Source organism: Gnatocerus cornutus, chromosome 8, assembly GCF_029298725.1.
Source record: "Gnatocerus cornutus isolate USDA-ARS CGAHR chromosome 8, icGnaCorn1.1, whole genome shotgun sequence".
Classification (NCBI taxonomy): domain Eukaryota; kingdom Metazoa; phylum Arthropoda; class Insecta; order Coleoptera; family Tenebrionidae; genus Gnatocerus; species Gnatocerus cornutus.
In genome coordinates this window covers 13,743,168-13,769,701 of record NC_142240.1, presented here as the reverse complement: position 1 = coordinate 13,769,701, position 26,534 = coordinate 13,743,168, and the positions used below count along the sequence as shown (strand labels likewise).

The following is a 26,534-nucleotide window of genomic DNA, read 5'->3' as shown; positions in this document are numbered from 1 at the left end:
TTTCCCCCCATTGCATGCAGCTCTAACTCAAAGAAAAAAGATTATTATCGCGCCATCTGCATCTCCAGATTGCCATAATAAAAATACTATTACGTTCATGATGGTACCTTCACTCTTTGAAAATGTATGTAATTAATTATCCTTTATAAAGTCGCATTAATCCATGCTTAACTAGTTTGCTAACTCTACCTATCAACTTTTTTTGCATTACAAATAGTAATATTCAATTAGGCAGGTGTATTATAATTATTTTCTGCGTGCCTCCATTTTAATACAATTTTTTGTTACAGGTAAGAAGCGATATCAAGAGGGTGCAAGGTGTTTACGATTGATTTTAGTGGAACGAATAAAATCCTATGTTCAGGTAAAAACTCAAAACGTATTCTTCTTCACTGAATTAGTTACAGACTTTCTTTATCTTGTCGGTTTCTCTTCTCAAGAGCAGGTGCAACTTTGCAACATATATTTTATAAAGTAAATATTGTTACATAATTTCGTTCGTTACTTTTTACTCGGCGCGTTTAAGCAGAAACGGAAGTGGTATGCACGATAATTGCAGTATAATGTCAGACGTAGCCACGAGCGGTCACTATCAAAATGATTCTTTGCGCTAATGATTCATTGATAATTGAATGATAAATCATTTCATGTTTGATAATTGATATTTTTAATTAATCTTTGGTGTACAAGCGCGCAATTTGTAATCAGAATGCTTCACCCGTTAGTCGTTAGGGTAATTAACGGATTCTTTTTTTACGTGGAAAAAATCTGAAAGCTTTTTAAAAATTTCATGCAAAAGTTAAAGACGTTTTCAGGCGGATAATAACTTTCATGAAAACAGTTTTTGCTGTGACGATTTTTTATTCTGTTCTATAATTTTGTAAGTTTGCACAGTTTAAAAGCCACTCGAAGACAAGATTTTGTTATTGCAGCGTTGAAATTACCAGAGATCGAGGTGTTAATAGAAATTAAAGTTTCTAATTTTTTTTTTATAATCCTTCATTGCTGTGGAGTTGGAAAATGTTTTTGTCTGTTTTAAAATCCGCCTTTTCTGCTGTATAATTTGGTAATTTAAAAGCAGCAACACAAGGAAAATTGAACCTTGATCGCGATTTTTCCTTAATTGATCCACCTGGGGATTTTTCACTTTTTTGTTTCCATTTGAGGGCAGAATTCTTCAAGGAAAACTCAATACCGCAAGACAATGATTATTTCCCTTTAAATGAAAGTTGCCGACATTGACATTGAAAATATTTTTCCCGAGAGAAATTCCCAAGGTTGTAGAACAAGATCAATATTTACACATGTATTTCTGCATGTTCCTCGCCATTTTAAAACTTCATTGAAATTTCTTTGTCGTCGGTGCTCTCATAATAAAGATAACAATCTCGTACGAGCAATGCAAATAATTTATGGCGTTGGAACACGACAAAGTCTATAACAGAGTTTTTTTTTAAGTATCTCATTCAACAGGTGGTAGATCTTAATAAAATGTTAGTTCCCGCATTACTTTATTAATGGACGAAGATGTGGGCGATTTTCATATCTAATAAACAGATGCTTCTAAAAATAAATGTCTTGGTTATTGTACGGACTGTACTATTTTAATTTACGACCTTGTGACGTTTGTGTTCATTGTGGTTTACGTTTTCTGACAACTCTGATTAGTTCTAGTGGCCTTCTAGTTGCATTTCCGCACATTTGTTTAATACAATGTGGTATCCTTGGATTGCAATGCTGCACGTTCATTTAGTAATAGTTGCAACATACTAAAATAAGTAAGAACAAAAAGGTGAACTTTCGTGCGATGCATTCAATAGACGAAATCGCACAGCTGAACAAAGAATATTAAGCTGCGCTTGCAGGGACGCATTTTACGACATTTTACCGCCAGTGGGCGGCTCTTCCCATTGTAAACACACATGCCAGGGATTTAGTGCAGAAATTTCGCTGACGGGAAGATTCAGCATTATTTTGTTTAGTCTCCTCGATTAGATTGAAATCGATGGGAAAGTGATTTACGATAAAGTGCACTTGCAGTTCGTTGCAGTCGTCGACTTATTTATTTTCACGCTGCTTGATTAAGAATAATAATCATGTTGTTATCTGTTGTTTTACATTTTATGAAGATGGTAAATAGTAATAGAAATCTCGCACTTTTTAATGGTTGCGGACATGCAATGAAGGCGATTGAACTTTGATCCGGCGATCGAGGCCGTTACACTGCGAATTAAAAAAAGATGAGGGAAGAAATATCAGTGGAGCACGAAACAAAGACTATGAAAAAATGGCGTGTTTTATGCAAACGATTAGATTCTGATCTGATGGCGTTTTATATAGAAAATATCAATATCAGTCAAGCGGGAAATGCTGAGTTGTCAGTTTTGTATTTATATTTTCAATATCGATTTTATGCATAGTCGATTGATTTATCTGTGTCATTTAATAATAGTAATTTCATTGGATTGTGAAGACGTGTTATTTCCTAGCTGTATAATCAAACAATTGATTTTTAATCGCTTGCCCTTATTCGGACTGAATTTTTAAATTTTGTCTCGTGGGAATTTAGTTCAAGTCTTACTTAGTATATTTAACAATTATAATTAGTAAAATTCTATCCACCTGAGCTACTCACAAAAAATTGCATTCGGATTTTTCTCCTAAATTTCTTATTCGTTTTTATTCTGTAGTACCTTATTAGGGCTGCTGAATAAAAGAACATTATGATTCATTTACATCACTTATTTATATGAATACATATTGAACTGACATTAGCGGTAAAGTACAGACTATAAGGGTGGTAAGGGAGATTGATTTTTATAGCAGCATGAACGAGGGATAATGAAAATTATTTATCCGAAAAGGAGCACAAAACAAATTGAGTTAATTGGCAAAAACACAATAAGTACAAAAACGCGGTTTTGGCACGTGCAAATAAATTCTTCTTCCACATTCGTGTAAATTACAAAGTCAAAATTTCTCAAACAAATGGTTAAAAAACATTATTCTGTCTTCATGGAATTGATACGAATCCGAATGTTTATTAATTCAATGTCACCCTGCCTACATGTACCTTTATTTTGCAAATCTATTCAGTTTATCGGAAAATCAGTGTCATGTGTACATTGGTGTAAAGCAACTTTGACATCTCGAATTAGAAAACTGTTTTATTGTAAGTACCGAGACTAACTAAAAAAAATGAACTTTCTGTCACTACTCAGCAATAGAATTGTAATGAGCAATTTAAATTAAATGTGAAATGTAGCCCTTTAGGCATGTTCCGTAACTGTTGTAGGTGTCTGAACAATCTTCACTCGAGGCGAGTCGTGGATTTTTCCAATGCACATTGAGAGACTCGAATTATTCGTGCAAGCTTCTATCAGAAATCTCGTTTGCCTTTCAATTGAAGCATTTTCATGTCGTTTCGCCACGTTATAAATTTATCTCGTCCGTTCATTAAATCGTCCCGACTTTGCTAGTGAAAGTCAGCCATGACCCGGCGCCGCCACCATCTGTCACTCCCTCGTGTTCCGATGCACGTTTGCCGCTTCTCCTCCAAGTCCATCGATCGACGTCATCATCATGAGCACGGAGGCGGCGCGGTGTGCAGTGTGTATAGAAAGAGACCGAACTATCATCCCAGAGAGATTGCTCGCTGGGTCACGTGTCGTTTCGGACGGTTTCGGCAACTCCACCAAAGGCACTCTCTGTTTACCGTAGTCGGATTAGAAGGCCAAGAATTTTCAACCCCCCATAACCGGTCGATAGTAAAGGGGCGTACACACATAATTTCCCAAAAGCGTCCGTTTCACACTATCGAAAACGTGGACCGCATTGTCACGTGCGAAAAATGGGTCGACGAGTTTGTTGTCTTTGGAACTTGGCCAGTAAATTTGTATCTGCATCCTTTCGGTTATCGACACAAAAATTATTGTGTTTACACTTACGGGTTGCGCAAGCGTAAACGTAACTGTTTTAAGATTAATTGCAGTGTGAGAGGATCGCTATTGCGTAATGCTGATGTGAACGTGGGGATTTTTACATATTTATGGGTTACGATGAATGGGAAGCGCTTTGTCATAGCATGGAGAGGCTTGTTTTATGACAGATCTATGCCTACGACTACCTTTAAGTAGTTCACAGGCGAGGTCGATATGTGTTTATTTTTCAAAGCGCCTCCGCATTGTCGAGATTTCACTATGATCTCGGATACAATTCTTTCCACGCTCATTAGCCGCAAAATTAATATACATATTGCACTGCTGTAATTCAATTTATCAGATGAATACTAAGTAAATTAATTTATTCAAATTGGTGCGTTTTTATCAAGATAATAATGAATTTTTGACGAGTTATAATTATCTTCGGAATTACGGCTAATGGGAAGATGCAGTTTGCATCATCGCTTATCTTGCACTTTTGTTTCGGTCTTACATATTCTGAATTCGAAAATTCAATTTTCTCAATTTTTACGGCATCTCTATGAACATTTATTCTGGAATATTCCGGGCTCCATATCTTCGGAACTACGACATATAGAAAGATGGGGTTTTCGGCAGCCTTTCTCGCGCTTTTGTTTCTAAAAATCCGCTCTTAGATATCCAAAATTCCATAGTCGATTTTTTGTCGAAATAAAATTTTGTCTCATTCTGAATTTTTCGTTTTTTGACCGCCTTTCGTAGACTACTTGTCCTACCGGTCTGAAATTTAGATAGCTGAGAGACTTCAAGCTGCTCTTTCCATTGAGATATAACCTCGTTTTTTTTCCTCCTGAGAAAGGAAAATCATCCCAAAAACATCTGCTGAGAACTAACATCTATTTTATTTCTAAAACAAACCTGCATTGTTGGGACTCATTTTTACGGAAAATTTTACGTGGGATCCAAAAATGTGTTACTTTTCCTCGTATGACAATAAATATCTGAATGAGAAGCGAATAAAGTTTTTCAGTAGCCGGCAGAAGGCAAAAATTTTGAAGCCTCCGAAAATTTCGTTTTTTTACATATCCCGAATTCGTAAATTAAATTTTTATCTTTCGGGATAATTATCGCAAATTGGAGGCTCGTCGTTAATTTTCTTTCTTTGTTTTCCAGTTTTCCTCTTTTTGTAAAACTTGGCCTTTTTGAAAATCCAGTGTTTTAATTAATTTGTCATCAAAGAAACTGCTGAGATACTCCGAGAATTACAAATAACGCTTCGATTGCCATAAAGGTTTTATCGTTCATTGTGGTCAGCCTCCCGCTTATTTCACACAACAAGAGAAATTCCGCCATAAACATCGTCATAATTATTGTACCTGATAAACTCAACGAGATGGTCGTTCGGTTATTGCAATAACAAATATTCAATAAACGTTTAATGGTCGCTTTGTTGTAGCCATTCTCACGCTAGAACGTTCGATTTAATTCATTTAATTCGCACCCCTGAATTACAAAGAGCTTCTGTTTCTCCTTGACCCACCCCCAACGCTCCACAAATTGCCTCTCATGAAACTCGAAGCGATTTTCCCAACCTTCCGGTGGTATTCACATAGGTCAAGGTACATAGTGAAAATGACCGGAATTCGATACCTTCCATCCAAACTGGCCGATTCCGTGCTTTCCGGAAGGGTGAGTGTACGCGCCGACAACTAGAGTGTACCACTGCACACGAGTCTGATGGATCAATACCACCCTTCGATGATGGTACAGGCTTTTTTCTCTCCTTACAAAATACGTAACCGCGAGACGGTGGATGTTTAGCGAATTCCAAGTCCGAGAACTAAGAACAACGACCGCGACGGATCTCTATTCCATGGTGTAATTGAAGGAACGGAATATGAGACACGGCATGCGAAGAAAGATTACGATATTTATTTTAAGGTGCACTTATGGGTGGTATTCATTGCGGAATCACGCCGCGTGCGTTCTGGAAGATGAAATTAGTGGTTGAAGGACACAAAAATGCGAAATTGTAAGAATTACGACATATAGGGGTTGTTACTGGGGTGTAATTAAGAAGTTTTGCATTCTAATGCAGGCAAAGTGTGCATTGTTGCCTGGCTGCGGGTTTTAATTAAAGTGCATTTCTTAAAATTAGTTCCGGTGAAATTCTGGATAATACGTGCAAATTCTTCGAATTTGTGCAGAGGGGCCGTAAATACACTCATTTTTCTACGTTTTGCACCAATTATTTCAACTGCGAGTTGTTAATTGACTACTACTAATAAACGATTTGTCATTGATACAGTGGTTTTAATTATGATCCAACTAGGTACAGGAAATTATATATTCTCGTAATTCTCAATATTTCCAATCCAAATTAGCATTAAGAAATTACTCACAGCTCCGCAATACTTCGTCCGTAGAATTTTTATTTGTGTCGGACAAGCTGATTATCAGCTGGGACAGATTTTTATTCAGCCATCTGTCTGCCAAACCTCGAGTTTTGTATGCAAATTGCCGAAGTACTTTGTCGCAATAGGTTGTGTCTCATGATCCGTAAACGTTCTGGGAATGAGATATCATGTTCGCAGAAAAAGACACCTTTACAATAAGCAGCGCACCTGATCTCAAGATAAAGATCTCCAGTTCCAATGCATTACAAGACAAAAAGTTAAAACACGCGGAAACATCAGAGAAAAAAGGAACCAACATCATTTAGTGTTAAAACTCAGATATCTAAAACTACTTTTATCAGTCCTGAAAGAATGCTTTTAGTTTTATAACGATGTTTCAAGCTAATGCAGCCAAGCGTTAAATATGCGTATTAATTTATTTATAATGTTGGGGTTTGACGCCAACATTCTTACATTGTTGCAAGAATATGTTCTCAATGTCTTAATCTCCGCAATTAAGCTAAAGATTGGAGCTGTCCAATGCGAAATTTATGACTGGTGGAGTTAGATTAGAAGTTTGCAACTCTCCGGATTATTAGCAACAATGGCGGTGGTGAAAGCGTTTCATTGACTTCCAAAGTCTAAATTCGCCAAAGATATATCAAGCTTAAAACAGGTGTACGACCGCGAAAGTATTTGTCACTCGTGGTTATTAATTACCTTCGCGACTAAAATCTACACGCTTAATCGCGTTTTTTCACAAAATTAATGTCAAGAAAGAAATGCGCAGTATTTTTAGATAATATTTAACCAATTTGTAGTAAGCATTCTACAGGTGTTCTAATTTTGACGAAAATTCGTATTAAATTCAGGTTATTAAAAAGATAGCCATCTGGAAGGTGATAGGATTTTTTGCCATCATTGCAAGGGTTATCCCACATGGCGTGGTTTATTTCGAGCAACGAGTCCGCATGATAATTATCCCGCAGATGCACACATGTTACGCAAGACCAAATTGCCTCAACTTAACGCGTGTTATGTGTAACTTGTCTAATTTTACATATTGAGCTTAATGACACTACGAGCTTTGTGGCGTGCGGCGGTTCGAACTTCGCTAACTTTGTGCCTTTATTTATTTTTTGATTAGTTGAGTGAAAAATCTCGCCTATGAGAGGAATTTAATTGTAAACCGAAAAATTTTAATACTGTCTTGACGAGAAGGGGGGTCTTGCAGTGCCCGATAAACTGGGCGCTTTATCGTCATCCCGAGTACATTCTTTCCTTCAGCCAGTAAATATTTCGTCTTGATCGTATCACGATAAATGCCTTCAGTATTTTCAGTTTCAGTCAGTCATAAATCGAAGTGCGCCGCAAAGCGCTCATGATGACTTTATTGTGTGAAGTGATATGCTGCACACATGAGATTAAATTCCCCTCCGATTTGTTTCTTTCTACCTTATTGAAGACAGCGACCATTTCTTGCGATAATCGCGTGAGATTGCGTAAGGTTGGAGGGTGTTAAATGGACACTTCCGGATGGCCGCACCTTACCCCCTATAAGTCGCGTGTGACGAGTGTTTTTAATTACGCGCTAGGGTGCCTGTACTCTTTAGTACTTTTCGAAAACAATTAAAATTACATTGGCGATTTTTCCACGTTTCGACATCGAGTTTGGTCGGAGGTCTAGAAATAGAACAGCTTCCATAAAAAAGCCCTCATGTGTTGAGCTGCTCTCGGTGTACTTTTTGTCACTTTCATGTTATGGTGGGGTGCTTTTATAAATATGAGCAATTTTGATTGTTGATTGTTTTCGAGCAGTTTGAAACCGTCTTGTGAGTGTGATGTTTATAGTTTGTTCTGTGGCTTTTACTGTCGGGATGAAAAGGAAACAGTAAGTAGCTAGGGGGGTGAGTTATAGATAGGGGGAGAAAGTAGCATAGTCAGATTGGAGCTGGTGTAGCGGAAGATGTTTTTTTCGAGTGGGCTTCACTCTACTCTGTCATTAGAGCTTTCGACCGAAAAATATTCAGGAGGAGGGTTTTAGCGGGCATTAGCCCAGGGTGTAATTATTTTTAACATAGTCTATTGCCTCGTTTTGTTTGATGTTTATTCATGATCTCAGACAGACGTGTCGATATTTGGGTTTTTTGGGTAGGGTTACTCGTGAACATGTGTTCAAAGGGATTATTAAAAGGGTCGTTATCTGTAGATAAAAAGATTTCGAGGAAAGAATGTACAGTTTGTTGTCTGGTAATCACGCTAAACGTAAACAAACCTATTTTTATTTATGAACTGCTTTTGGATAAAGCTCGCATTATGGGACACACTCGAGATTATACAAAGTGAGAAAGTCCAATGGCGACAAATCTAGTTTCATTGTTAACGTTTAAAATCATGTTATTAATCTACGTTATTCGCTTCAGTACAACAAATTTCCATTAGAGTTAAATGTGTTGAAAAGTACTGCATAATAAAGCAGATGCTACGTGCGGCACTACTATAAATATTTGGCTGCACATTTTTTATTCGGGACTCCAATTTTAGGTGTTGTCCCCGACTGTCGATTCCAAGTGATTTACGCCATCCTGACCCCACAATTTTTAAATTACCACGTCTTCGACCCACAATAAACGCTTTGTTAAAATCTTTATTTTATGACTCCCAAACACCTGTTTGTCCATGGAACCAATTAAATTATTTTGTCTCCCGCAGAGCCATCAATCTGAAACAAAGAAAATCGTTCCTTTCCTTCATTCCTACGGATTCACCTCCCTATTTTAATTGCCTATCGACTTTTCTTTCCACGAAACCATAGAATGGAAACCCACGTAAATACGCATCACTTTTCACCATATGCAAATCCATCCAGATGTTTTTTCGAATGTTAATTAATCGCATTCGACCGTTGATTGATGTCGATGGTGTTTTTTATGGTTCGACTTGCGGTTGAGCATCAGCCGTTTTCGGCAGGGGCACGTGCTGTCTCATAATGGTTACATTTCCGCTGCCTACGCTCGTTCGCTTTTTTTTTTCTTTACAAACGGACGTACTTTTGGGAGGTTTATTCACGTCGTGGGGACCGACGAGACATTCGGACAGGTGATGATAGGTTCGAATTTTAAGAATGGATGGAGAGGGGAAGACGCAAGGTCAACTGGGTAGAGGATCTTCCGCGCATCCCGGGACACGTGGGATAGGGCATCGGCCAGAGGTGAAACACTGTAGCGAATCTTTCACGGCGAGAATGTGGAGAGCGTTTGACGACGACGAAGGATAATAAAAGTTTAATTCGACTTTGTTGGTCTTGGACCTTTGTGTCGTCCCTATATTTTAAATCTAAAATATGAAAGCAACAATAAAATTAGCCCAAACTACTTAAAAGGACTTTAAAGTCTTAAATTTCATTCAGTTTAACAGCTAATGGCCACTGATTCAATTTAAAATTTGGCAGCCATAAATTTTCAATTTTATATGCTTCTGTCCAACAGGTCCGAGCCACACGTGTTTAAACCAAGTTTTGTTATTATCACGCACGATAATTTGTAGTCAGACTTTCATAAAATGTCGTGATTGATGGAGCTACATCGTAGATTTCGAATAGCTGAAATCTCAACCTGGCGCTTTCTTCCCTCTATTATCCATTTTTCGCATGGTCTCTCTCCCCTGCAAAGCCTAAAATCGATACTCCGCCATTCTTTCCGTCTCCGTCCCGAGCGTTCGTCGCTTGATCTCGAGTCGGAATCTCCGGTGGTTTCATCGTAGATTTTTTTCGTCGGATCGCAGGTAGCTGTTCTTTGCCGAACCCGCGACCTTGGCATGGCGCATTCACCTCGTCGACGCGCCCGATGCACTTTGTGGGTTAGTGGATCCATGGGATTTGGGCTTGCGCCATGCACCATCATGAAAGGACATTTTCCTCTAATCTAAAGCTCCCTTTAATCGAGCACTTGAATGTCGGCTTATCTCTATTGCTCATCAAATTAATTGCGTTTTTCGTTTATGGTAATAAAACCAACAGACGTTAGTAAAGCGAGCAGGAAGAGCATTAATTACACACGGAAAAGTAAAAACACGTCTTCATTATACCGTCACGTCACGTGGTTATGACGAATATGTATGTTTTAGCAGGAACTTGTTGGAATCTTTGCTGCCTTGCAGGATTTGATGGATATGGTTGTGTTACCGTTAAGACATGATCAGTCGGAACTAGTTTCAGCTGAGAGCGATGGGTGAAACTATTCTTGACTGGTTTCAATGAAAAAGCGTGGAAAGAAAGATTTATTCTTGATTTAGCAAAAGTTCTTATCTTCGATCAAACTGCAGTAATTTTTATAGTTCTTGGAACTAGTTTTTTGGGATCCGGTGCTAAGCCACTTTCTTTTAAAATCGTAAAAACTAGATGGAAATTCAATTAAATTCCCTGAAACTAGTCCTGATAACACTTTTTGTAATCCCTGCTATAATTACAAATTTTTATCGCGACTCCTTCCGGATGATTTCTTCGTCTTTAATCTTATCACTACTTCCGGTAATCACCCCCATTTTGCCAAATCTCTCGTGATTTCAAGAACCACAAAAACCAAATCCATTTTGTTCACTCTCCGAATCGCATCTCATTTCCATGCCGTTCCGATTTTTTCTCCTCATCAGCCATGCATGACAGAGACGTCATTCTTCATCAATTCCATGACTTATTCATTCTTTTCTCGATGACGGAATAAAATAATGAACAATTGAATAAAAAAACGAATGACGATCCGTGTGTTGGCGCCGCCTCTGTGCACCATCCACTTCGTATTCAATTTATTATGTTTGTGTGCAGGCTGAACCACGCCCTCGTTACGGTAATACTACTTCCTCCCACGCACTTCCGGTTGGATGTCGTCGTCACGTGATCGCACTTGTTTTAACTTACGCATGACATAATTGCTAATCTGTGTGTATAATATTGGCGCGATCTTTTAGTGTCATACAGTAGATACTCTTTATAACCAAACGGGAAGTTGGTTTGAATTTTAAATTGTTGTCATTGTTGCTCACACGGTAATTACACGTATTTTGCATAATGCGGATTTTAATATTAAAATATATAAGTCTGTGATTGGTATCAGTCTGTTGCCAACCGGTTTATAGATTTCTAGCGAGATTCATTCATGATTATAAAATTATGGCCGTCTAGCGAAATTATAAATGGCTTTATTCGCTTGATCGCAATTACTACGGTGGAGATAATGAGGTTACACCTACAGAAAAAACGTTTCGAAAATTTAAACAATGGAGGTGGTACCTAGTCTATTTTTTATCGATAGACTAGACTCTATACTAATTTTGTTCACTGACCCAGGAAATTTCAATGAATGAATCGCCACCACGACAAAAATTCAGTGTTATTTTCACACCGACTTTCAGATTATGCAAATATGAAAATGAAATGTCAAAAGTTAAACGCGTGACAAATCATCGTAAACTTTAAATTAATTGTACTTCTGCAATTAGTAATTACCTTTCAGTGGAACCTGTAATTATCGTTATTGTTGTCGTTATCTGAACGGTTGATCGTTAAAATGGTAACAACGAAACTAAGATAATTTGTAATTGCGTTGTAAATAGAGAATGAAGCTATCTGTAGTTTATTGAAACGTCAAACAAATCAGATTCTATTTATGCATTAGAAGCAATGACAATATTCAATTATTATAGTGCCAATTTTCTTGTAACTAACGGATTTAAAAACAGAAAAGTTCAGTTTGATTAGAGTGGGAAGAAAAGTGATAAGCGTTTACGAGATTATGTGATTAAATGCAATAAGAAGGAGAATTTTAATCTTCCGCTTTATTGTTTTTAAATTAAGCAAAGCTACGTGTGTGGAATTTAATCTACGGTAATTAGAATATGTTACAACCAAAGATAGTAAGGAAGTTGATATTACATTAACACCCATATTAGTAAATATCACTGGAAACAATACGCGGTGCTTTTATAGTAAGAACGTGCCAATTTTCAGATTCTTGAAGCAGTTTTTTGAATGAAAAGAGATTGGCAATATTGTGAGAAAGTGACAGTTTCTTGAAGCCAACAGCGATTTGACTAAATTTGTAGAGTTTAATTCGATGAAGAAGCCAAATTTTTGGTTAGCCCACGCAGTTCAGATAAAATTCGATGAATAAAGAAAAAAAAATTAAAATGTAAAATTCTGGTAATTTTAATGCTACAGTAACGAAATCCGGCAAGTTTTGGCCTCCATTACAAGCTTCTAGATCAAAAGGGACAAATTTTATATATTTTATTTGAGACCCATCCTTCGGATTAAAACCCAAAAAAGAATTCTCTGATTGGCTCGCATTGTCTTTATCAGAGGAGTTTTTATAACAAGAAACGCACCCCAATAACCAACTTGATCGTGGCGTTTTACTCATTGGCTAGATATCGGACTTGTTGTTTTTATTCAATAAATTTCAAAACCAATAAAATCTTGCCCAAAAATAAATCAATTCCATTGGATATTGATAAGAATAATGCATAAAATAAAAGAAGTCAACTGGAACAAATTTAATTAGTTTTAGCTGCCTAAATTTTCGAGTTGGATGAAATTTGATCTGTCTTAACCTGCGTGTTAACAACAAGGATACATATTTGGAATTGAGTTTGTTGCCCCCCACGCCATTGTTTAGCTAGTACTTATTAAAAATAGTCCACTTGAATTAGCCGTGTCATCAGTTAATTAAAAGCAGCTAGAATATTAAACGAAAAACTGTGATGACCTGCCCCAATCGAAAATATTTCATACATGTTCAGGTAATTAGTTTTTATTTATTCATAGTCGTCCGAATAGTAACTAATCAATACTATCGTCTGATTAGTTATCCCGTTAATTCCTGGAAAAGGGTGCCTCCAGTCACGTACCCAAAAATTCGTCAAATTCGCATTGTCACCACTTGAAAAAATCCCTCCTAGGTATAAAATTCATGTTATCGACAATGCCCTCCTCAACTTGCCTAATCTCGCCCATCCCTGCGCAGCTGATGAAGTGCACACAGAAGCCGTCGGGACATAGATGCGAAGGGAAGGAAAAAGACAGACGGTACGGTAGGGGTGCGAGACCGGTTTAAGCAGGGCAACGGCCATGACACCAGTGGCGTAGTTCCATTTCTGTCTTCCCTTCTCATCCTGGCCATCCTCACTCCCACGATAAGATAATCTCGCGGTCATTTCGTGAAGTGCAACTTAACGTTTTAGTATATCTGTCTGACCCATTAACATCCACAATTACGAGATTAACGCTATAATTGTGGACTGGCGAAACGAGCCGACCGTGGACAGCTGAAGACCGAGCAGGCGTTTCGTTCCCGTAATTTTATTGTGTGTTGTAAATGGGCCTCTGCTAGAAGTAGAATTCGACGTGTTGTTTGTTGTTGTCGGTCCGGTACACGCTTGAAAGCACGAGTTTGTGAATATGGTTTGAGTGAAGAACTTTTTCATTTTTTGTGGAATGGTGCTGCCGAACATGTGTCTTCATGTGATTAGCAGGTAATTGATAAAATCATGACTCGGAGGGTGAGTTTTAAGGGCAGAAGTGCGCCATTTTACAGTAGAGGCACTCACTTTCCACCAGAAAAAGTTCCACGTGGTGGTTATTTACGTATCAAATATCCCAAGAGTTGATTTACGCGTATTGTTCAAAACCACATTTGGCGCCTTTTGATTGCACCAGTCATAATAATAATATTATATTGTTTTTACTGCGGCAACGTGGGGCTAAATTAAGATTAATAATGTCACCAGAAGCTGTCTCACGATTGACATGTGGAAATGTTTCGTCTAAATGACTAAAACAGCCAAAAATAAATCACAAATGAAATTTGAATTATTGAAATCTCATTGTTTGCGCCTCAGCAACACGGCCTCCGCTCGTAAAATTGCAAAAGATTAAAATAAATTAACAATTTTGACAACTTGTGGGAGTTTACGATACTCTTTCTACCTCGACAAATATTTATTCTCTTCCATAAACACGCTTAATACCAGCTAATTTGGTTTATGAGGGTTGGAAGATTTTCGTCGACTTTACCTGCAAACTGTTTACTTAGTAAAATTCACAGAAATGCAGGTAACTTTTATAATCGCATCCTAGGAAAAACTTTCCCGAAGTCTTTCCGAATTTTTGTTGAAGCTTTTATGATAAATTATGCGCTATATAAATTATAAGAGGGACTGTTTTATCGACGCGATCTCTATATTATCTTGTAAATTAGCATAATTACATATTTAGTGATTTGACATTCGATGATGACTCGCGGGCATCGTAAATTTTATTTTCTTGCTGGAATTTTTACACATTCTTGATGCTTTCGATTTTTTCGTCTAGATTTCAGATGCACTTTTAAATGGAGCCGACCGTTATCGTTATTTGACAATGATTGATAGAATTACTCTTGTTTTTTGATCTAACCTAGTGTCAGTGACACCATTCAAGTTTATCGTTTTTCGAAATGGTGCACTGAAAATTCGAGCATCGAAAGTTAAAGAATTTGAATGATCTAAATGTGATAAGTCGAGTGTCTAAAATTGATAGAAATAATGTCTTGGGAAGCTTGGAAAATTTGAGCATCTAAAGTTGTAAATTTTTAAGAATATGAGCACCTAAAACGTCAGAGCGTCTAAGAATTTCTAAATTTTGCACTGAGCTGTGTTATCGCCTTTATGAATTCAAGGCTTCAAAACAAAGATATTAACACGTGCATAGAAGTACGTTAATGTCCGTATAATTAGAAAATGTTGCATTAATTACTTGTACATTAATCTCCACACGTGCACTTTGAATTATTGTCTCTGGAAAACTTAATCACTAAGTTATAATTACATAAATACAATTAAAGAAAGCAAAAGAACAACATTATTAAACTAACATCTTCAAACTTAAATATGCGCCACGAACGACATTAATTTCTGAAGAAACAAAGAGAGAAAAGAAACGGAAATGAAAGACTAAAGTTCCAACAATAACGAAAGTTTGGTTTAGGCAGCCCTCTGAGGGTTAACAATACAAAACAAAGCAGCATTAGCACAGGCTGGCTAAGCAGTCGGGTTTGTTTGCTTAAGAACTTTGTTTTAATAGTTTCCACTTCTTTTTTAACCCTCGTACTTCAGACGGCACCTGAAATATTCAAACTGGAATTTAGGAAATGAGAAAGCAGTTTCACCAATTTGGAACTCGATTTTTTTTAATTGCAGGTAGAACTTTTAATTTCATTTCGTGCATATTAAACGTCATTCTCATAATACAGCGTGTTAAAAAATGATAAATGATCATGGATTATGAATAGAGTAGGTACAGCGAACGAAAGAAAATTGTGAGAAAACGAAACGATCGAAAATGCACTTTTTATTCATTTCCAGTTCCGTTAATTTGTAGGTAAAAACTAGCTTATTTGCTCCAAACACCTAATTTCGTACCTATTTTAGAGTAATGACAAGTTAAGGATGTTAACTACAACTGGCATCAAAAACATAATTGCACTGAAAACTCCGCATATTACACGGTGAAGCACGCAACATTTGTTCGTTGTTAGTCGAAAAACTCTCATTTCAGCGAGTTATTTTAATCCCGCTTCAATGAAAACGATTAATGTGGATACCAGGTGATTCTGTTTCTTGCTTTAACTCATTCATTGTGGTCGGAGTTAATTTTTTGCCGATACCTAGTATTAAGTCTACACTCTCTGACCACTGACCGGTGTAATTATTTTAATGAATAGTGGTATTTAAAAGGTGAATTTATTGGCAAGCCGTCATACAGGTGGCAGCACTACTCTAGAGGCCACCGTCCTCATCGACCAAACAGCTTATAGCGTGCCGACATCGTGTTTTTTTTCTTCTTTGCATCGGACAAGTTCAACGGAAACTGCTATAAATCAGGAAATTTTTGATTGGCAATCCTGGATTCTGGTTCCGTCTCGGCGGTAAAGAGGAAGCACTCGGCTGCAGATTCAAAAGTCACGATGACTTACAGGTTCACGCTAGATCTTAAGTCGTAAATAATTGAGTTCATCCTTCGGGTTTTATGAACTGGAGCGGCTCAAAGGGAATTTAATGATCCACTGGAGGTGAATTCTAGGAAGGAAATGCCGAAGTCGTTTCAGATTCTAATAAATTGAATTTATTCCAAGTGCGATGCAAGGTTCTATTCTGGAGCCTCTGCTGGTAAAAGTAGTTCCAAACTCGCTATTTTTATATTTTTTAACGTTCTGTTTTCTTGTCTCTTATAGTGGAGTGGCGGTCCTGAGCTGCACCGACTGCAGCGGGAGCAGCACAGCCTCGAGCGACATCACCGATCCCGGATCTCCATTCAGCACAGCGTCGAACCACTCGGAAGACTCGGGGTCACAATCGTCTACGAAGATGCCACCGACGCAACAAACCGCCCATCATCCGCCGTGGCCATGGACAACGGAGGAATGTACGTCGATCACCAAGAGGTCCATGCAACTAGATAAGACTGCCTTCCCGAAACGACTCAAGTCCAACGAGGACACGACAACTAGCAAACAATCACCGCCATGCCTAAGCAACAAAATGACGTCAGTGAAAGGATTGACAGCCCTTGCTTCGTCAGACGCCAACCCTAGTCCAAACGATAACAATAAATCCGTTAATGTTAAGAAAACGTCGAAAAAGATTGAGCTGACCAAGCAAGGGAAGATCACGGAGTATTTCAAGTCGCAGGTTAGTATTCAATTCTTCAAATTCAATCCGTGATGTAGTTTTCCGGACGTTGGTTCTTTGTAGCTTTTTTCCGGTAATGTAAGATTCAAGAAACATGTACTGTGAATGCTGTTCTTTTCCGTTTCCAACACAGCACTGCCTGTTTATAACGGGTTCTTCGAGATAGGCTTTTTGAATTTTAAATCGCAATGGGTGGCAAAGCAAGCATAAATGTTCATTGCGATTCTTTCAATTTTTTGCTAAAGCTGTCTATCTTAATTACTTCAGTTTGAGGCTCATTAATGAATAATTTTCAATTTTTTACTAAACTGGGGCTATAAAGACACAATTTGCATCGACATAATAAAAATGATCCGCATGAGGCTATAAAATTAGTAGCAAAAAAGACTTGTTTTCTAAAGAGTTTTATTGATATTAATTAGGTGTTAAGTTTAATAAAAAAGCTCGATAACTGTCTTTATCCATTCACATTCTTTTCATTGGGTCAGCACTTTCAGTTTCAGCCAAAAAATGTCAGTTTGAAGTACAGAAAGAAAGAAAAGATTTCCTTTTATTATACAGGTGTCCCAGAACTCGTGACCCAGAGAAAAAAAGCTTATGGAGCAACAATTCTGAACCACAATTTCGAAACAAATTTTTTTTAGCTCAACAATTATTAGAATTATTAGAGTTAAGATAGAGTTAAGACAAAAGACGGTAGCCAATCCAGAAACAGAACAGTATTTAAAAATCGGTAGCTATGGACACATTCTACCATTCATTGGTCAGATGAACATTACACTCTCGTTGTCTAGGATATTTTACTCCATCTCTAGAAAAAGTTTCCGGGATTGGTTGTTAATTTTTTTTATCCTTTCTGGAATACTATTAAACTTAATCAATTTTCGTTTTAAAATTTTCCATCTGTATTGCTGTCGGCACCCTCATGGCCCATAAGTTCTGGGACAGCCTGTATATTTATGCTTTTTGCTCATCTAGAATAAGTACTGAAACATTTTATCTTTTCTGGAAGGTGTTTCAGAAAAGGCGAGAAATCCGTACTTACTCTGTCTAGATGAGCAAACTAGTATAAGTTTGTAAGGAGATCTCTTATTACATTTTCTTCCTCTATCCCTTGATTTTAATCTAAATTGCGTAAACTACTACACAGAATTTAATGTGAAATTATGGAACTAATTTCTAAATCTTAAGAAAAACAAAGCGCTCTAAAACAACGTGCATTAAAGCATCCCTTCTGTCTCTATAAATGCATAGCGGTGTGTTAAAATTACACATTTAAGATAAATCGCAAAGTGAAAGTAAAATCCTTAGAAATTTTAGCTCTGTAATCTACTAGTAAATATAATGAATTGTGTGTTAATCTATCTTTACAATCTGTTCCGCGCTTGATCCAGATTTACCATTGATGTATTTAACACCGGATTTCCTAAAAATATTCCCGCATTACACCATTAATTACCAACTAGCTTCACAATTAATTGAAGCAAAATTTACGTTTAATAAAACTATATTGTACTCTTTAGGTTTAATCCCCAAAATCCACTTGGGCATTACGATAAAATTTCATTTCAAGAACTCGATTTCCCAATTGCGACGAGAGTCGTTGTCACAATTGTTTTGTTTTCGAAAATGGCCTCGTCTAGACTTATTTTATTTGCGGTTTTGAAGCTTGGAAACATAATAAGAGTCCCAAAAGACCAAATCAGGTGCCGCGGCGAACGGTCAATTACTTGTGTTGTCGCCACAGTCTATTGTAATTGCAAGCGTCACAAATCTCTGTTTTCTTTGCAAAAAATGAAAGTTTTTTTGCTATTTTATTGTATAATGATAAGTAAACGGATTTTTTCTTGTTTCAGGTAAAATTGCACGTGATCAAAAAAGACCCCGCGTCGAAATCGCCAGTAACCGCCAAATTCGTATCGCTAGTCGATCAACAGACGCAATTCAACGGCATCAGGCTCCCCAACTCTCGCTCTTCAGTAACGAAAAAGTCATCTGAATCGTTAAAATCCCGTAAATTGTCGCACCACGTAACAGTTCCTAGGAAAATTCTCCCTGCGCCGAGTAAACTTCCCGACGTAACCCTGAGCCATCACCCCCAAGTCAATTTCGCCTCAGCCATGACTTTAACAGCAGTAAGCTTTCCTCCAAACTTAACGTATCTGCATACGAAAGCTCCCAAGCCCCCTGACAACAGCATCTTCATGCCGCAATTTGCGACAATTACTAATAACAATAGTACCATCCCCATCATCAACCGCACCCCGTGTCTCAACGTTATTCAACCGGTGCAGAAAATTATCAACAATTTCAATTGCGTTAAGTTAAACGCCACGGTAGTGCCTATCGTTAAGTTGAATACGCTGCCGCCGAGGGCGGCAGGCACCGCGACGCTTAGCGTCGAAACGGCCCAACCGACGGTCATCTCCGCGAAACCTAAAACGGCGGAATGTATCACCGCCACCGCGTCAAGGATAGAAGAAGTGCGGAGGCCGCCGACAGTCGAAGAACCCATTGCGAGGCGGACGTCGGTTAGTGAAGAGAAGTCACCGTCTCCGGCGGAGTCGTCGGATAGCGGAATCTCATCGTTTAAAGATGGGGGATTAGAAGTGCTTGTGGAGGAGGCGGTCACCATACCGCCGCAAAAGTCGCCGATATTGTCACAACCGAAGACAATCAGGTTTCCGCCGGCGAAGCAAGAGGCTAAAGACGACGTCAAGGAGAAGACGACGCATGCACAAGAACAAGGCTTGTGCAGGTGGGCCGAATGCAGCGCACAATTTGATACCAGTGGGGCCTTATTAGAACATCTTCAGGTGAGATATAATTTACAACGGTCCACCTCTTCAATGTCTTGGTTTCTTGCAGATTAAACATGTGATATCGCAAGCAACTCAAGAACAGTACGTTTGCCTGTGGTTGGGTTGCAAAGTCCACGGACGCACATCCTGTTCGAGATCGTGGCTGGAACGACACGTTCTAGCACATGCTGGAACCAAACCCTTCCGATGTATCGTCGATGGCTGCGGTCAAAGGTTTAATTCACAGGTAAATCACCTCATTATTCTTGAGAAACATTCTTACGGTCCGTGTTCTTGTAGTTAACACTGGAGAGACACGTCAATGGACACTTCACCGGCGATGGCAACCAGAACAGCAGTGCAAAGAAGTCGACGGAAAGCTCTTCAGTGAAGTTGTTTAAGAGGAATGGGAAAAAAATAAGGTTTAGGCGCCAGCCGTGGTCAGGTAAATTCTTTGTTCTTGTTATATTATGTATTGCGTAAGTATAAGAATAAATATACGTAAAATATCAATCACTCTGTAGTTCTAAAGTATGTTGCTTTTTAGCACGAATGTTTGATTTTATGGATGCCGGAATCATGGAAGGTATCCAGCACAAGTTGTTGACGATGACGCAGGACCGGACACTGGGCCAAATCCACGATGGAGGTAGCGCCGTCAACGTTGTCAGCCAAGTGATCGCGAGGAGAGTCGAACCGGATGGAAAAGTCAAATTCTTGGTCAAGTGGGATCCCGTGGGAATGTAAGCAAAGTCGGTCGTCATCGCCTTTTTCTCCATCACACTTTTCTAGACTTCCCGACGAATGGGTGACGGAGAAAGAATACGTCCCGATGAAATCGGTACACATACCCACCCTCCAACCCACCGCCAAAGATGCCCTAAGTTCCCGCTTTTTCTCGATGGAGAGGCCAAGACGAGAACGGCGTCGCAAACCCATCTCAAAGCAGCAAACGTGATATACAGTTTTTGTTAATAAATTATATAATTGTAAAAAGTCATGAGTGAGCCTTTGTAATAAATAAACCCATGCTTGTGTTCAACGACCAAATATGGTGGCTTCCGCTTACCGCCATGTTCGGTCGACTTTTTGTACTTTTCGTTTTGAAACGTTCAGAAATGGATCTCGCTTGCAAAGGTTCGCTTGGAATTGGTAAAAAATTGTACGATAATGTATGGGAGCACGATTGTATATTTGTGAAGTTTTTCACTGTGTACAGAAAGTTTTGTATTGTATAGTAAATGTAGAGACAGACGGAACGGAAAGCTTTTAACCGTTTTACAACCAGCCTAGTATCACTGCCATTGAACTGGTTTTATAGTTGTTAGAAACTTTCTGATAGACTAGACGAATTTTTAAGCATTATCTTATTTGTTTTTAGTTAATTTGTGTGTTCGCAATATTTACAAATTATTTTAGTGTATTTTACAACGTGGGGACGCGACAGGATTCTCACTCGTTCATCACTCATTCATTCATTCGTCGAAGAAAAGTTTGACACTGTGATATAAATTCGTTTCAATCAAATTAAAGGAAGTCAATTGGGATCGCTCGAGGACGTAAATTCATGTGCCATCCAGTCAAAATTCTGTTCCTGTCGCTGTCCCGTCCCCACCGCATCGACGGTTTTACTTTAGTTTAAATTATTTTTAACATTCCTTTCAAGCTCGTCTCTTTCTATTTATTTTAGTTTAATATTTATTTAACTAAATTTATTTAAAAATTCAGGTAAGTTTTCAACTGAAATTAAACACTGCCAGCAACACTGCCCAAAACATGTGAATAATTCAATTAGTAAATGCCATGACTTTTTTATACAGATTTTTTAACGTTCATTTTTTCACTTGTTGAGTGCCATTTTAAATTCGCCTTTTTTTACATTGTTTAAATTAATTCACGATTGTGTTCTTTTAATGTTAATTTATAACCTATTGTGATTTATTGTGAAATTTGATGCTAACCAACCTTGATCTCAAAAATCTTCATTTTTTACGTGTCGGCTTCTCGGCGCGTTGGATCTTCATCGCGAATTTCAAATCCGTTTGTATAAAATACCGTTATGAACCAAAGAATCCGCGTTAGAGGTTACCTTCTACGATATTTTATATGGTGTTCAGAAAATTTCTGGGGGTTCAAAAGCGGAGGAAGCCGACACTCGCAGGTTCTAAGAAATCAAAATCTGTACTTAAGTTCGGTCGCAGCATTTTTCATCTCTTATTTTGCTCATATCATTTAGAAAAATAGACTGAAATTCATCAAATTATTTATTTGAAAATTGACTGATTTAGTTGATACTATGACAAAGACAGAATTATCCTGTACAAATCCGATTGGTTGTTACGTGTTTTTTTTCGTATTTTCATCACTTCTAGTTGTGCAGTTGAATGTGGGTAATTGGTAGCAACCAATCGTTGGTTCTTAAAGTTACAGTGTAAATAATTCTATAAAATAACGATGGAATAAACAATTCACTATGTAACATAGTTTTTAGTTTTAACATAGTTTGTATCTACCATATTTCTATCATCCAGAAAAAGTAACTTTTATAAACTATTCTTTTACAATGCATTTAGAGACAAAAATCTAAAATTAAGACTGTTCAAAATTATATCATAATGATAGGTAATTTTATACTAGGAGAGAATGGTATGATGTATTTTCGTTCCCTTAGTTGTTCTAAATAAGTTCATCCCTATTGGAGATTGTTTAATGGCTTGACAAACGCTATATCATTTAAGGAAGAAGATATATGAATGTATTGTTAAGTAGAGAATATTTTAATTAATGGGCGAGTTTATTGACCTGTTTGGATTTATAATTAAGTGTTAGTGGACGAGTAGAATATTTTATTATAAAAAGAAAGATTCGTGATGCTTATTGAATGTAACAAACTATGTGACAAATAATAACAAATTCAAATTCTTACCCTAATTGGTGTTTTCAAATTTGAATAGCGAGACATTAGAACTTGAGACAATGGTAGATTTTTTGGGACACTTTCAAGTGACGACGATCGGGAAACAATTTCCAATCCGTGTTTTTGCATTGTAAATATAGTTAATTAAAATATACTTAATTTAATGTCATGTGAAATTCCGTTTTTTATTTTTCATGTTTTTTCGATTTTTCATTGATTACAACATGAACAAATTCTACCTCACTGATTTTTATTTTAGTTTTTTATGTTAGGTTCATTTAGTTATGTATAATTAAACTGTAATTATTCTTAGTAATCGCCTGTTCGAATCTTAAGACTGTATGCAGGAGAACTTTGTTGATCCTTTTTATTCAACTTTGACATTTCACTGCATTTTATTTATATATTTTTTTGTGATTCGACAGAATTTTTAAATTTATGAATGTATTCTAATGAGAATAAATATGTAAATAACAGAGTAGTTCATTTATTCTATCTATAGGCCATCCAACTTCAGAGTATTCTAGAATTTACTAGTTTGAACTTGGAATGTCTATTTAGAAAAGTATGCTTCTTACCATAAAAATTGCGAGAAATAAATATACGCACACACATTGTTTTATTTTACCCCAAACGGAAAAATTAAATCAAAAAAAACTTTGGTTCGGCCTTTGAGGAAAATGAAAATTGTATCGATTTTCATTCATCTCGCTAACTGTGCTCTAATGATATAATAAAAAAAAGCTAACTTATTATATTGACCACAAAGTCGAAGTAGCTCATTCATTACCACTAAAAAAAACATTGAGATAGGTAAGGTAAATGTACTTATTTCGGACAGTACAGGAGAGACTAATTACTAATTAACTTATTACCTGAAAAGAGATTTTTCTTTAGATTCCGGCATTTGCACACGATTTTTCCAAATTTTGACACATCTGTCTGGTCTCCACGTCGCGTTTAGGGAAATTTCGCGAAAATAGTTCCTTAATTCAGTTGTTAAAAAAGTTTTCTTTTTAGCTTCGAAAATCAAAAATTGACGTTCAAACCACACAGAGTCCTTCACCAGTTCCAGACCTTTGCAAATTCCTGCAAATGCGACCTCTTTCAAGTAGACAGCATGTCTTCACGGCACCTGTCCGGAAATCCACAAATAAAATCTCATCATTAAAAATTGATTAATATAATTTTGTTTTTTTTTATTATAAAAATTGCCCATTTCCTTTTCCCGATTTTTTTTTATTAGCGATTTTCTTGGTTCCTTCCGAAATTACAGGACGTATAGACATCTGTAATTAATCACAGGAATCTGTATCAGCAAGCGCAGTGGACTTGCACGTGTAGATACAGCAAGTATGCCCAATTTGCGCAAGTTTAGTCATTTGCAGATTTCTGCGCAGGATTCTGGTCCAAATCAAATGTAAAAAAAATTGTAGAGAGCTAATTCTATCGAAATCCTTACTCTTACAGATCACACTACACATGAAGTTTTCTTCTCCGAAATTTTTGAGCTTGATACTGTCCAAATAACGACTATTTACCTAAATTTGCACAACTTGCGGGCTTGCGCCACATTTTTAACTTTCAAAGCTCGCGATTTTTATGAAAAGTAGTGTATGTTTGAATATAGTCCCTTTATTCTCGTTAGGCCTGTTGGCGCTAAGACTATTTAAATTTTAAGCTCCGCTTAAACAGGAAACGAACCAATAGGCGCATCCTTGGCTTAAGTAGCACTTAAAATTTAAATAGTGATGGTGAAAACTGTATAAGGACGTTTAAATTAGGCATAAAGTTCGAATTGCTAAAAATGTATGTAAACTGTGCACTGTCAACCAGTATTACAAAGGAATATTGTTGTGGTATAAATTGGACGCTAGAAAATGTTTCACAATTTCTTGAATGTTAAGAAAATAAAATTGTACTCGAGACAAAATTCCAGTTTATTAAGATCCCTGGTTTTTTGTTCGCATTCTCACTAAATTTGGTTAAAATTGTATCATTTTTCCACCGATATTATTACAGTTTGTATTGTTGGTTGCAGCTGTTCGCGTTCGGAAACTCAATTTTTTTAAACTGATTTTACCGATTTAATTAACAAACTTCCTCAAGATTCCAACAGGACCGGAGTGCATTGAATTATAATTGCCGAGGAGGATTTAACGGTCTAGTGCACTGTTTTAACGACGACAGAAAACTCAATTTTTCTTCATTTTTCAAACAATATAATCACACGTTGGAAGGAAGAAATGTCCTAGTCCCAATTAAATGTCAAGATCAGGTACATAAACGTTACTGAATGAACCTGTACGTGTATTTACCTAATGTCTATAAGCCTCGAGGATGTTTAAACAAACACTCGTAACATTGGCAAATGTATCAATCGCGATCTATTGATATGAACATGTATCGGTCGTATCGCAATAATGCCATGCGAAGTGATCACTAAAATACATTGTTTAATGATGTCATTATTCTTAGGAACTCCTTTTACGATGTACGAGATTCGTATCGTAAGAAACGCTATTAATTAATTAAAACAACAAGTTGGTGCTTACAATAATTGTGAAAAAGTTAATTGTATAATTGAGTGGGAACTATCACAGCAGCGTAAGAACAAGACTTGTTAGTAACATTGTACGTTTCCTGCGGAGTTTATTTTTGAAATAAAAGTAGCAAATACTGAAATAATCAGCAGACTAAAAATTTTTGCTCCGTAATTGCATTTCTTTGGTAAATGTTAAAATTATGCTCTCGTCTACCACATCCCGATATCTGTTCTAGTTCTTGACCAAAATGTGCCAAATTCCAAAGTTTTCGTGGTTTCGACAGCTACTATCTCAATAACCAGTACTCGTGTCTTTGAGAAATAACCAAATTCCCCAAAAAAATAGAATGTACATGAAACTTCAACGTTTAATTAATTCACATACTTATTTTTATAATAAAAAAATTACGTTGAACAATGAATGCAGTCTCTTATAGAACTTAATTTTTCTTCTTTTTGCCATGCATTCATTAACGAAACCTGGAAAGAAAACGTTCGTGTTTAATTACGTATAATTATATTAATAAGTACCGTACTTTCCTGAAATTGCTAAGCAGATACCTGCCGTATTTGCAGAATCAGTTCCCTCTTTAACCGGAACTTCCGATCCCGATACATAACTCGACTTTTTAAAATTGTCCTCTTCCGTACGTTTTTTCTAAATTTCCGTTTTTTTTGTCAAATTTCCACAATTTTTCCGTTATCCGGACGTTTCTTCCGTGTCGAAACCCACCTGTTTCCAATGTGTCATGAAAATCCCGAATTCTAGACGATGACCTTTGTGTAAATCCAACTTTCTTTTTTATTGCTGTTACTACTCCCATATCGCTAGTTTTATGTTCGATTGTTCATGTTAACATTTGTGAATAGAGTTTAGTCGAATGTAATCTTCGACTACCTACGTTTATTCCCTTGCAAATAAGACAAAGTATGATGACATCGGGTTCCTTTTATTGTGAATACTGGGCGTCACATGCTAATGTCCAGACTGAAATTTATTCAACAGTTTCGTAAAAATAACGCGCGCATTACTATTCCATGAATATGATTTTCATATTATTGCAATACGAATGTGATATACAAACACAGACATGTTAAGACTCGGGTGCAAACAAGCCCGTATCTCTTCGAAGATCAATAACAACAAACTTATTTGAGTTACGATTTAACGAAACTGCTAAGAGCAACTGGTTTTGATAGTACAAAGCAGTCAACAAAATATTAAGTACGTTT

General features: G+C 37.1%; 1 protein-coding gene across 3 annotated transcripts in view; it reads left to right on the top strand.

Moving 5' to 3' along the window:
- jing (AE binding protein 2 jing) overlaps positions 1 to 23,232 on the top strand; it is a 39,744-nt gene extending 16,512 nt beyond the window's left edge. Inside the window, exons 2-8 of one of the 3 annotated variants that reach the window (XM_088043595.1) lie at positions 291 to 364; positions 16,582 to 17,038; positions 18,895 to 19,854; positions 19,907 to 20,086; positions 20,140 to 20,284; positions 20,387 to 20,582; positions 20,632 to 20,821. In XM_088043595.1, the coding sequence (XP_087899721.1) occupies positions 357 to 364; positions 16,582 to 17,038; positions 18,895 to 19,854; positions 19,907 to 20,086; positions 20,140 to 20,284; positions 20,387 to 20,582; positions 20,632 to 20,797 (2,112 nt within the window). In that variant the 5' untranslated portion in view covers positions 291 to 356 and the 3' untranslated portion in view covers positions 20,798 to 20,821. Of the gene's footprint in view, positions 1 to 290; positions 365 to 13,716; positions 13,844 to 16,581; positions 17,039 to 18,894; positions 19,855 to 19,906; positions 20,087 to 20,139; positions 20,285 to 20,386; positions 20,583 to 20,631 lie in introns of those variants that run through there. The other 2 variants (XM_088043594.1, XM_088043593.1) reach the window with 2 other exon arrangements.
- Positions 23,233 to 26,534: the final 3,302 nt, after the last annotated feature.